Source organism: Tenrec ecaudatus, chromosome 13 (assembly GCF_050624435.1).
Source record: "Tenrec ecaudatus isolate mTenEca1 chromosome 13, mTenEca1.hap1, whole genome shotgun sequence".
NCBI lineage: Eukaryota > Metazoa > Chordata > Mammalia > Afrosoricida > Tenrecidae > Tenrec > Tenrec ecaudatus.
This window is the reverse complement of record NC_134542.1, coordinates 31508101-31520474: the sequence shown is the minus strand read 5'-3', so window position 1 is coordinate 31520474 and position 12374 is coordinate 31508101. Positions and strand designations below refer to the sequence as shown.

General features: G+C 44.6%; 1 protein-coding gene across 1 annotated transcript; it reads left to right on the top strand.

The window, feature by feature from the left end:
• Positions 1-1169: 1169 nt before the first annotated feature.
• LOC142423914 (centriolar and ciliogenesis-associated protein HYLS1-like) lies at positions 1170-9584 on the top strand. The gene is made up of 2 exons (XM_075529064.1): positions 1170-1283; positions 8646-9584. The coding sequence occupies exons 1-2, from the start codon at positions 1170-1172 to the stop codon at positions 9582-9584; spliced, it is 1053 nt and encodes a 350-aa protein (XP_075385179.1).
• Positions 9585-12374: the final 2790 nt, after the last annotated feature.

Genomic DNA, 12374 nt, shown 5'->3' with positions numbered 1-12374 from the left:
GCTGAAGTGTCTCATCCTTAATTATCCTTCTCTGCCCCCACCCGTCAGTTTAGCATAGTGTGGTAACTGTCATGTTGCCATGACGCTGGAAACTATGCCCCCCACATCTCCCCTACCAGTAGGGGCTCCCCTGTTGGATAGTTTTCAGCAGATTTCCCAGACTCAGAAAGAGTCGGGAGAAAAGCTTAGTCGTCTACTTCTGAGAATTAGGCAATGAAAACTCTCTAGGACCCAGACCCCTGACTTCAGTTCCAAGCATCCACTGGCTTACTTTGTACGCATCGTGAGGTGGGACTTCCAATTTGGTCTGGCGAAGGGTCAGGAAGGTCCAGGAAAGCCTCGGTGAGACGGATTGGCACAATGGCTCCAACAAGGAAGATGATGTAGGACCAGTCTCTCATTTCTTTCTCGTATGCAATGAGATCGCCACGAGTTGGAGCGATTCTATGACCATCAATAACAATCGTCCTTTTCTATTGGAATAGACTGCTGTACTGCCAAAGATCGTTCATGTCGCATCTTTCTTGGGCCTCACAACCACTCTATTGTACAGGTAGGCAGCAGTAACAGGCTAAGCGCAGGTATTGTCAGTCCCATTTGTCAGGAGGGAAACACTGGAAAACAACAGGCTTAGGGATGAAAGCAATTTGGGCAAGATCATATAGGGAGGAATGAGAACATCCGGGCTCGTCTCCAGATCCCCCCAACTTTTTTTCCCCACTATATGACTTTATCCCCGAAGGATCATTTCTAACCACTTCTTCTGTTAGTACTATCACCGTGAATTTTCTTCCTTGTGGAAACATTCTTGGTTATCCACCCACCACCCACTTTTAATTTGCTACCAGAACCTTGATGTCCTGGGTGGGATATATTCAGCTAAATACACGCTGGTCTCAAACTCCCATTTGTTGCTAGTTCTCAAAGGTCTTCGGTCCCCCCCACCCCCACCCCCCGTGTTGATTTCACCAGCCAGTACGGTCTTGCTTGCTCTTTGCTAGCGTTGATACTGTGGCGCTGGGCTGAGAGAGAATGAGAGCATGACTTGCTCCCCCTCAAAAGGACAGCCCAGCAAGTGCCCTCTGTGTGCCCCTTTGACAAGCCCACACGAACTCCTCTCTGCCGTTCAAAGGCATCCTCTCAAATGTCTTTCTGCTTCCTTGCACGTGATGGGTCCTCTTGTGATGTCTTCTGGAATTCTGAAAAAGTCACAGAAGCCCCACAACCGCAGCGGCTCTGTGTCTCCAGATGCTGTTGAGTGTGAAGAATTGCGGCACGAGAGAGTGAGCCCAGGACAGCTGTTAGGTGCAGAATTGAAGGAGGCGCTCACTCTGGGTTCTGTGCAAGTTTGCTGTCAGAGCTTGTGGGGAGCACCCTTCAAGTCCCCACCTGGGGGCTTCGCTTGCTTCCCCCTCCTCCCAGTCCCTCTCTGAGTAGGTATGGTCTCTGATGGGCATGATTATCCCTGTAAGTTCATTCCAGTTGATATGCATCTGCCTTGTGGTTCTAACGTGTATGTTTGAATTCATTTCACTTAACTAACTATACTTTAAACCAGGGATGTCAAACTGGTGGCCCACACACGGCCCCCCGAGGTAATTTTTTGTGGCCCACGATGCTCTGATATAAAATGAAAACAGAAAAACAATGCTAGGAAGAAAATAGCGCTTAGGGGAGATCGAGGCAATACCGTACACACAATTCCCTCGTTACATTTTATTTCAGAGCATCATGGGCCACAACAAATTACCTCGAGGGCCACATGTGGCCTGCAGGCCGCCAATTTGACACCCCTGCTTTAAACCATAAATTTCTTTCCCTGGTACCCATGCATTTAATTTTTACAATGATAAACTAAATAATTGGACACCAACAGCCCTGGGTAGTGCCTGGGGTGCAGCACTGGGCCACCAGCTAAAAGGCTGGCGGTCTGTCCCCATCCAGAAAAAAACTCAGACAGCAAGCCCGATGATCTGCTCCCCAAACATGGCGCCTCTGCTCAGACTCTTGTAAACATCATCCTGAGGACAACTGATTCCACGGTGGCAGTGGCTTTTGGAATGCTTCAGGCACTGTACTGAATTTGAATGGTACTTCATGCTATTTTCATTCTCACGAATACATTTTGCTATCTAGACGTTCGTACCTGTTGGTGTAGTGGTTACGCGTTGGGCTGCTAACTGCAAGGTCAGTACTTCGAAGCCACCAGCCGCTTGCGGGATAAAAATCAGGCTTACTGCTCCCGTAAAGAGGTAGCACCTCAGGGACCCACGGGGGCAGGTCTGCTCTCTCCTGTAGGGTTGGCTATAAGTAGATGGCAGTGAGTTCATTTTTTGTTTTGTGTAGACATTCATATTTCACTTCATAGATGAGAAGAAGGGAGGTGAAATGACTGGTCCTGAGCTCCACAGGGAAGACCTGGTGGCTAATGGTTCTGTGTTGGGCTGCAGTCCTTAAGGTCAGCAGTTTGAAACCACTCTGCGGAAGAAAGACGAGGCTCTCTACTCCCTTACAGAGGTAGTCTCTGAAATCCCACAGAGGGCAGTTCTGCTCTGGCCTGTAGGGTCACTATGAGTCGGCATGGTCTCAATGTCGGTGAGGTTTGTTGAGCAAAGCTACACAGAAGATGGAAAGACCACTACCCCACACAAGGCTCTTGTTCTAAGCCTGCACGTTTGGCCTGTCCCCCTTCTGTCTCTCAGTCCCCAAGCCCTAAGCTTTTATTTTTAATTTTAGGACTCCAAGAACCGGTTTATTCTGTTTCGACCTCCTGCGGAGGATTTGCATTTCTGCCCAGCATCTACATTTTTAATAAGCTCCCCAGAGGATTCTCACACTCAGACACCCAAGAATCTCTAAGCACCACCTAGGGTACTTGTTAAAAATGTAGATACAGAGTCAGTAGATCTGGGGTGGCGATGCAAATTCTCAGCACCAATTGCTTTTCTGGTTTTCATTTCCTCACTTACCACTAATTGGACCTTTTTATCTCCTGGTCTAATCTTTCTTCCAGGACAAAAAGATTGTATTATTGCTCCACTTTCGTGGTTTCTCTTTCTTTCCAGCTTTATTTTCCCCATTGAGTTTAAGAGTGGATCAGTGTGTCACGTTTTCTCAAAACATTCTCTGAAGCCATTTTCTGACTTCATGTCTAGAGGGCGGAGCTCAACGGGGCTACCAGGTAAGAAAGCAGGACGACTTCCAGGCGGGGCGGGGGGGCAACTGGGTGGAGGGGGACAAAGAGGAATAACGTGGAAAGGAAAAATCTTATTAGGTTTTGTAGGTCAGGGAAATCCCTTCTAGCCTGGATTTTGAAACCTTCTGAATTTTAATTGAAAGTATTTCTCCAGGGTATTGACTTCAACATGACTATGCACTTAAAATATATTCCTTCTCCATCGAAGAAAAATATTACAAATTCAAGGAAGGTAAGGTTGTAGTAGGAAGGAGAGTGGGAGGATGTGCCCCTCCTGCTTTGGACCGGACTCTCCTAGGCTGCCGGGGTTCCACGGAGCCTCGGCACTGGGCAGCATCATGCTTGCAGCTGCGATGCCCATTCCAGTCTCCCACCGGGAACAGTGGTCATTTCCAAAGCAAAGCAAATCTGCCTTTTCAGATGTATGACCATTCGCACCAGAGAATGTCCCCAAATGGCCCCATTTGCAAACACACACACACACACAACATGCCAAAAGCAAGACATTATCAGTTGTTTCCTTATTCCAAATTCAAAACCAAGTGATAACTGGATGTTCCTGCTTATCTTTCTGAATTTCTGTGTCTATCTTCGCTCAAAGTGGACTTACTATTTACTCTTCTTTCTGAAGGGCCTTGGTGATTTGATGATTCTGGTTGGGCTGCCAATGCAAGGCCAGCAGTTTGAATCGCCAGCTGCTTCCTGGGAGAACTCTGAGGCTTTCCTACTGGGCCAGCCCTACCCTGCCCTATGGGGCCACTGCAAGTTGGCAGCAACTTGATTGCAGTGAGTGAGTTCTCCCTTCTGAGATGCTGGTGGCTCAGTGGTTGAGCGCTCCCCTGCTCACTGAAAATGAAGAGGTTCAAACTTAGCAGCTGCTTTGCAAGAGAGAGCGGTGAGTGGAGAAGCAGTAGAGATGGCAGCCTTGGAAACCCTAGGGGGTAGCCCTGTTTGATTCAACTCCATGGCAACCTTTCACTTTTGCGGCTGTCAGGTGGGGGAAGGGTTCCCCCCCACCTATGTTTCCTGTACCTAGACTAATGGCTATAGCTCTGACTGCCACACTATAGCAATCAACCACACTAACAATCCCCTGGCTTAAATAATACTTATTTCATTCTCCGTATGTAAAACGAAGCATTTGCACTTCAGTAATCTTCACACCTACCGCTCCATGCTGTTCAGAATGTTCATCCTGTTGTTCAGCTATCCCCGTGAACCATTCTAAAAGTTTCCCATTACCCTTCATAGAAGCTCAATAAGCATCAACATACCGTCAAACCTGCAAAAACTGGAACCTATGTAAGAAGGAAACCTATTAGAAAAAGGAAAACTCATGTATTTTCCACTAAAACGATCAATCCAAAAGCAGAAGACAAACGAACTAAAGAAAAGTGGTCATCTAAAAGTTGATTGTGGATTGTGGTGGCAATTGTACAACACTTCTTGAAGTGATTGGATGATGGAATTATCTGCATTAGCTCTCGATAAAGTGGTTTTGGTGGAGGAAAAGGAATAAGGGGAAAAATAAAAAGTTGATGTGGTGATGCTTACACAGCTTTTTTTAATCTGTACAAATCTTTGTATGATGTGATCTGTGAATTATATGCCCCCAAGCTGTTTGGGTGGTTGTTTTTTTCTAAGACTGTATAAAAAAGAAAAATGGTGAGCTTGTACTCAAAAACAGAAAACTTGAAAGACCAGCAAAATAAGGCCATTCCCGGGACCTCCGACTTTGACCAGTTTCACTGCATATTTTTCTATTCCATCTTCTCATCCTTATTATGTTCCTCTGAAAGAAGTGACATCATTTGGGGCTGTTTTTGTCTTGATTTGCTCTGTTTTGTTTTTAATTTTTAATCATTTTATTTGGAGCTCTTACAGAGTTCATAACAATATGAAATATTGTGACTGATAGCGTGGCTGATCATTTGTACTGTATCCTCCACCGCCCTCAAGTCAATCCCAAAAGAAGTCTGACTCTGCATGGCAGTAGGAAGCATCATCTTTCTCCTGTGAAGTGGCTGGAAATTCCAAACTGCACATCATGTGGTCGGCAACCCAGCGCATAACCTGCTACACCACTAGGGCTTCCTTATGTGATGCATAGATATAAAAATCAAGCCACTGAAAAGTAAGAAAACAAAACCTGAGGAAAAACTCCACCAACTCCAAAAGCAAACACACTCTCATCGATTCAATGACTACTCAAAGTGACCCTGGAAGACAGAGCAGAACTGCCCCTGTGGGTCCGAGACTGTAACTTTTTATCAAAGTAGAAAGCTCCATCTTTCTCCTGAGAAGCGCCTTGTGGTTTTGAACTGTGGACCTTGAAGTTAGCAGTCCAACGAAGCACCACTAGGCCAACAGGGCTGAGTCATGAAACACTGATTCTTCAACTCATTCTGCATTCGAATCAGTTAGCTTTTGTTAAAGACAGAAAGCAGAGTGTAAGTATGCCAATGAAAGCATTCTCAATTGGAAGTGTGATTCAGCTTTAGAACCCATTTCCAAATTTGGGATTTTCCTTTGCAAATCCCTTTAAACATAATCCAGATGACTGGACTCTGTGGTTGCCTTTAAAGTTGACCCACCTGCACCTGGACATGAATTAGGCAATCATTGAAGGACGTTCAGTAGAGTTCTTATGATGCAGTGACTAAAGATCCTGCCTTGGCTACTTCACTTACCTCTTACATGTTCCCAGCTCTAGGCTTTCTGAGGATCACTTTAGCCCGTCCTTGAAGCACACTTTCCCACAGCTCTTCAGAGTCTTTCTGCAATTCTGCTGCATTGTCTCTCCTTGACACTGTCCTTCCTTCTGTGGGGTTGGAGCTACACTTCCTTCCACAGGACTCCAAGATAGACGTTGGTCTCAGCACTCGTGAGGGAGGCACCCTGGGCTTTTACTCAGCTTTGCTTTTAGCCCCATGGCCTAGATTAGAGGTCTTCCTCTCTACAGGTTCGACTTGGCTCATAGCAGCCAAACCCTGGCCCACCTCCCACTCTGATTCTGTTCTGCCAGTCTCGGGGAGCTTTCAGTTATAAGAGGCTCAGACATAATAGTACCGAGGCAAGGGCGTGAGTTCCACTGGCAGCATTTAGGATACAGGATCATTCATCCCAACCATGAAATAAGAAGGGGGAGCAGGTGAGAAATGGGAGTGAAATCATTCATTATTTCCCATCTCAACAGTGGCAGGGGGCACTAATGTAATACTCAGGCAGCCCAAGTTCAAGTTCTAGCCTAGGCACTCTCTTTGCCTCAATGTCGACAGAAACAGGAAAGCGTGAAAGATGAGTGCCATACTGCCTAAGACCAGGCACGTGTTCTAAACATATACTATTTCAGATTTTCAATCAAGTTCAAGTTTGAGTCATCTTGTATCTTGAGTTGCCACCTGTGGCGACCCTATTCTGATGTCCTCTGACAATGATCTTTCAGACTCCAGGCGCAGTCAGTTGAGGTCCAGGATGGAGTTGTTGCCTCCTCGGCACCAGGGCTGAAGCTTGAACACTAAGCCTGTCAGTCAGCAGTTCCCATGTCTCGTGATTACATCATCGGTCCAGCCAACCACAGTGAATCGCAGGACTTTTGCTAGAACCTAGCCAAAGAGATTTGCTCTGCTCTTAAAGATCTCAGTGCTGTCAAAAAAAAAAAAATAAGATCTCAGTGCTGTCATGCTAGATCGCTAGACACTGAGGCACACACCCCTTTTAGTGCCCACCAAATGGGCAGACCAGAATGAGCAATGAAGAGAAGGAGCAGAGCCAAGAAACAGACCACAGTGTGACCTCTGAGTCACACTAACCCAAAGACGTACCTCATCCTGAACTTTCAGTTACATGAGACAATAAATCCCCATCTTAGGTGCATTTCCTAAAGCTTAAGAGGACTCAACTCAAACTGACTTACCATATATACTCGTGCATAAGCCGAGTTTTTCAGCACATTTTTAATGCAGTTTTTGTGGTAAAATTAGGTGCCTCAGCTGATATTCGGGTCAGCTTATACTCGAGTATATATGGTAAACCATCTTTCTATATTTTATATTACCGTTAAAACACAGTATTATTATGAAGAGCAAAGAAGATGATGCGTATAAGGAAAGGTTCAAGAATATCAGCAGAAATATGAAAGCATAAAAATGTGATAAAACTTTATACCTCCTCTTACTGCTCTCTCTCCAGTCATAGTTAACATCTGATCCTTGTGAAAAATCGTAGGGTTTGGCATAGGGACCAATATTGTTGAATTAGAACAAGCAAAAGCTAAAGACCTTTGGCAGTCAACGCACCCTGAATTTTTTAACATTTTCGCATTGTTTTTTGTAAACTCAGAATGGAGAGTCCGTTTTCAGTTGTTGTTTATTTGTTTGCAGAAGTTGATGGATTTTGTTGCATTCTATAATTCTGCATGTTTCCCCAAATTCTTGTCTGGTTGTTCAAAGAACACTAATCATAATCTGGAATATTGGATGGTTATTAATTTATTGTATTATCCTCTTTCTCTTTTAAAAAACATTTTATTGGGACATAATTAACACATCTCCTGAAGTTCAGTAGCTTAATCATGTCAAGAGCGCACAAGCATTACCATAGTCCATTTTAAATCATTTTCTTTCTTATGCTCCTTGTTATTAGCTCCCCATTTCCCCCTAACCTCCCCTGCCATACCATCAAGAAACTGCTATTCTTGTTATTGTCTCTCTAGATATACCTCTGCTAGATTTCATATGCCAAAATCTAAAAAACAGACACAAAGCTAACAATCACAAATGCAATCGAGAAAACCCTTAATTGAAAAGAGCAGAAAATATTAAAAATTAGAACAACTTTAAAATGGGTCAAAGGGAGATCAAATGCTAAGGTGTTCAATTTTAACTTAATTACATCTGCCGTAATCCACTTTCTAATGCCCTCTATGTGATATCCAGGCTATTCACATCCCTGGTCTATGGTCAGAAGGGATTCATTTCTCCTCTTGTCTTTGGGGGCAACAAGCACTTCATTATGTCCTCCACGGCATTGAGGGTTCCAGAATCCTCCGGCCTCTGTGGTCTGTGACATCAGTGTGCAGAACCTCTGTCGAATCAGGAATTTGAACTGGCAAGTTCACCCTTTGGTCATCAACAGTTGTGAGACTAAGCTTCAGGAGCTACAGCTTTAATAGAAATGTGAACATGTTAGACGCTAATAGAAGCCTGTGCTGGATTCAATCAACAACAGGGCTCCGTTTTTCTTGAACTCCAATACTAATGCCAATGACATCGAAACAAGGTGGTGGAATTGAAGCTAAGTAACCTGATTATGCTTCACATTGAAAGTAGAAGCCAGAGATCAAATTGTCCCATTTTAAGCCATTTGGGTGACAGAAAGAAGGAGCTGCTGAACGTGACAAGAGCTACCAGGTGGCTGTGGGAGTGATTAAGCAGAGAGTGGAAATCAGAACAGCAGGCCCTACAGTCCAGAGGAGACCATGGCGGAACCTGTGGGCCCTGAAGGGCAGAAATGTGTCAATGTGGATCCTGAAGACCAAATGTTGGCAGCTGCCACGTTTTTTACCCAGATCAGTGGGGGAATGGGTGCGGGGGATGTCAGAGGACACTTCCAGTCTACCCACTACGACCCCTACAGTAAAGCTTCTGTCACCTCGGGGAAGCGGCCTGATGGTTTTCCTTTCCAAGTGCAGTGCCGACAGGTGGGAAGCCATGTCCCTTCTGAAACCATCTCAGAGGCCTCTCAAATACCCCGAAAGCCAGCCATGAAGAGGAAGGTGCTGCGGAGAATGCCAGGCGGGGAAGTATTAATAACTGATGAAACAATTATCAGCGAGTCAGAGTCTGATACACAAAATGAGTTGGATCTCTGGGACTTAAGACAACGGCTGATGAACCTACAGTTCCAGGAAGACCGGAAATCCCCAGTTGAAAGTTCACAAAAATGTCATCTACCATCTGGCCACCAACGAGAGACTCACGAAGACCAGCCCCTATACTATTTTCTAAGAGAAGAAACGGGAAGCCCAGCAATTGAACAAGATCTGATTGTTGCCAGCCAACCCAAGTCCTTTATTCCACCAAGGCTGGACCAGTTAAGCCGAAACCGAAGCAAGACAGACCGGGTGGCCAGGTATTTTGAGTACAAACGAGACTGGGACACAATGCGGCTACCTGGTGAAGATCATAGGAAGAAATTACGCTGGGGTGTCCGAGAGCACCTGCTTTGCCGAACTGAGCCCCAGTGCAAGGCTCAGCACATATATGCTCCAAATAATTACCTTGTGCCCACTGAGAAGAAAAGATCTGCCCTGCGATGGGGTGTCCGCTGTGACCTTGCCAGTGGCATCATACCCAGGAAGCCCTCCTCCTCTCTATCTCCTTCTTAAAGTCTCCACCTGCCCTTCTCCTTCCACAAGATTGTCTGGGGTAGCCTGGTTCTTTTTCTTAATCTCTTTTAATTAGAAACAACTCACTTCAATAATCATAGCAGCTCACAGCAAGAGTAATGACCTCAGAAACATGGAGAAAGGACTACAGCCATCATTGGTCCTTCCTAACCATATACCACGTAGGTTTAACTTCTGGCTTCAACGTCTAGCAACTAACAGGGAAAATCATACCAGAGAAAGGAAAGTGGGCCTGGTCTTGGGTAAAACAGTCAGTGAGCTCCATTTCTGCTCTAACAACTTCTGGCCTTTGACCAATATGAGCACGTATGCTTTTATTCGTTGGTTTTTAGAGTTCTGGGTGTTTCATTTGGCCAATAAAGAATGGAAATTAATTTGGTTTTTTTTATTTTTGAAATTAAAATGGTTTTTTATAAAAAGAATAAATATGAACAAGTTGAGTACATGAACATGTTTGCTTTTAAAATATATATTTTGCTTTGGAAAACCTTCGAGTTGGGTCTATGTGGCTTATAGATCTGTTTTCTTTTGTTTAGTATTATTTCAGACCATCTATGATCTATTTATCCTGCACCTGACCAAATATATTTTCTCTGACCATCTCAGAGACAGCTGTTTGCTGTTTATTTTCCAGTGCCTGGCCAGCCAAGGAAAACACTGCAAATGTTAGTAAGAGAATCTTGGGTGGCAATTTAGCAAAAACCATTTGTATTTTACCCTTGCCCCTTTATTTGTGAGTTTTAGTTCAAGACCCTTCTAGAAGTGCTGAGGGGATTGGAGATGAAGAGAAAACAAATTTGTGTGCACATATACATCAAAATAAGTTGTTCACATGTTACCCCACCCCCAACAAGCACCTCCAATTTTATTCCCTCCCCTTCTTTTGGAAAGTAGTCCCATCCAGGCAGAGAAACATTAGATATTGAGGGCAAAGGGGAGACATGGGAGCTCCTTCACCCATTTCTACAGTGTAGCCTGCTCTGGGACACAAAGCAACACACCTTATTTAATTGTTCTGTTTCTTTTTAAGCCTTTCACAAGAGTGTATAAAGATCGCCCAGGCGAAAGAAAGGCCACTGCTGTCTGGTGTGACTTTAAATTGTAGCTTAGTTTGGACTGCTGCTGGGATGACTGGGCCTCCAGCAATCACTTTAAGGAATGCCCTCGTGTTTTGCACAAAGATGTGTGCTACTTGGAATTGCTACGTCTCTGAATTCCAGAAATCCAAGCAGCATAGCTTTCTCTGCTTCTGCCCCTCTCAGACCCTAAGCTTTCTCCTAAGACCCCCCTAAGGCCACTCTTGGATTTAGTTCTTGTAAAATCCATGTGTAGCACAGGACCATCTAAACTAGCCCCAGTAGTAAGCAGGTGGAGCATCCTGTTTCGTCTTCAAGGCATGCACACCCACCCATACGCAAATCCACTTTCTGTGTTAATAACTAATAAATATTCTAGTAAGGGTTCTAATGGCCAACAAGAGACAAATTCTTAGCAAACCGAAGTAATCGCATAAATGAACTACATGGGAAAAATTCAGAGGCCATTCATGTTATTCCCCTTCAGTCATATATTAAGATACATAGATTGAATAGGAATCTGTCAGGTATACTAAAAATCCTCTCCTGGATGATGTTTTTTGAAGACGTCTTAATTTAATTCAGAATATGTATTTGGGAGAATGCCCACAAACATGAATTAAACACAGCAAATGGAGGGCATTAGCATATGAGCTAAAATAAGTGCTGTAAAACAATTCTTTAATCTGAATTAAATTACCCCAGTGAATGCATAATGCTTATGGAATCTGTGCTCTTTAGGGCAACAGTGTTCTCTCTGGACTTCTCTGGGTGGGGAGGGGCAGGCAGAGAAGAGGAGTGGGGCAGCCATAACAACATACCACAACGTGGGTGGCTGCAAAAAACAAAAATGCGTTGTCTCTCAGTCCGTTCTGGAGGCTGAGAGATCCAGATCAGGGTGTTGGCTGGTTGTGTCCTTGCGTGGCCTGGAGGGAGAAACTCCTCGGGACATCTTTCCTAAGTTTCTCTTCATTCCAGGTGTTCCTGGGCTTACAGCTGTAGGAGCTGCCTGTTTTATTGTACATAAAGGGACTAGGAGTCGGAACGGACTTCCACACCCAGCAATATCAATGTCTCTCCTCTCTAAGGCGGGCTCATAAGGTTCAGTATGACCTGGAATCGACCTAGCTGGTGATACTGTCAAAGACCCTCTTTATAAACAGGGTTGTTTTCACATGGGCAACGATTACATCTTTCACATTTCTCTTTAGAAGGGACACCATTCAATCTTGAACTAGGAACTTCTGTTTCCAAATGGAGAAGTAAAGGCGCGGAGAATGTCTAGGAACAGCTCGGTCTCTGTGCTTTGGCTGGACACTCCTCCCTGTGGTAAAACTTGGAGCAAGCATGCTCCAGACGTCTTTATAAAGGACGTACAAGAGTAAGTCAGCACTGCGACTAGGGTTCCAGCTCACACACACGCTGGTTTACTACAAACAAAATAGGCCTGTGCATGGCTCTCTGATGGGTGAATGGCTGCAAACACAATCTCTCAGGAATATGCTTGTCATTGTCTTGTTTGGGTGCCTTCCAAATCAAAGGACCAACCCAAATAGTGGCTTCCTAGGGACTCTGCTGGGTCAGTGAAATTCAAGGCAGAGAGGTCAGCTCAGATTTATTTATGGTGATATTTAGGTATTTGGGGATTCCGAAGAAGTCATCTTGATAGGTTTCTCAAAGGACAAAGGATGAT

Excerpts from the sequence above, each read along its gene's own strand:
- LOC142423914 (XM_075529064.1), top strand. The coding sequence starts at position 1,170 with ATGGGTCCTCTTGTGATGTCTTCTGGAATTCTGAAAAAGTCACAGAAG. Across the intron at positions 1,284-8,645 it reads AAGAATTGCGGCACGAGAGA|AACAGCAGGCCCTACAGTCC; the intron begins GTGAGCCCAGGA and ends AGTGGAAATCAG.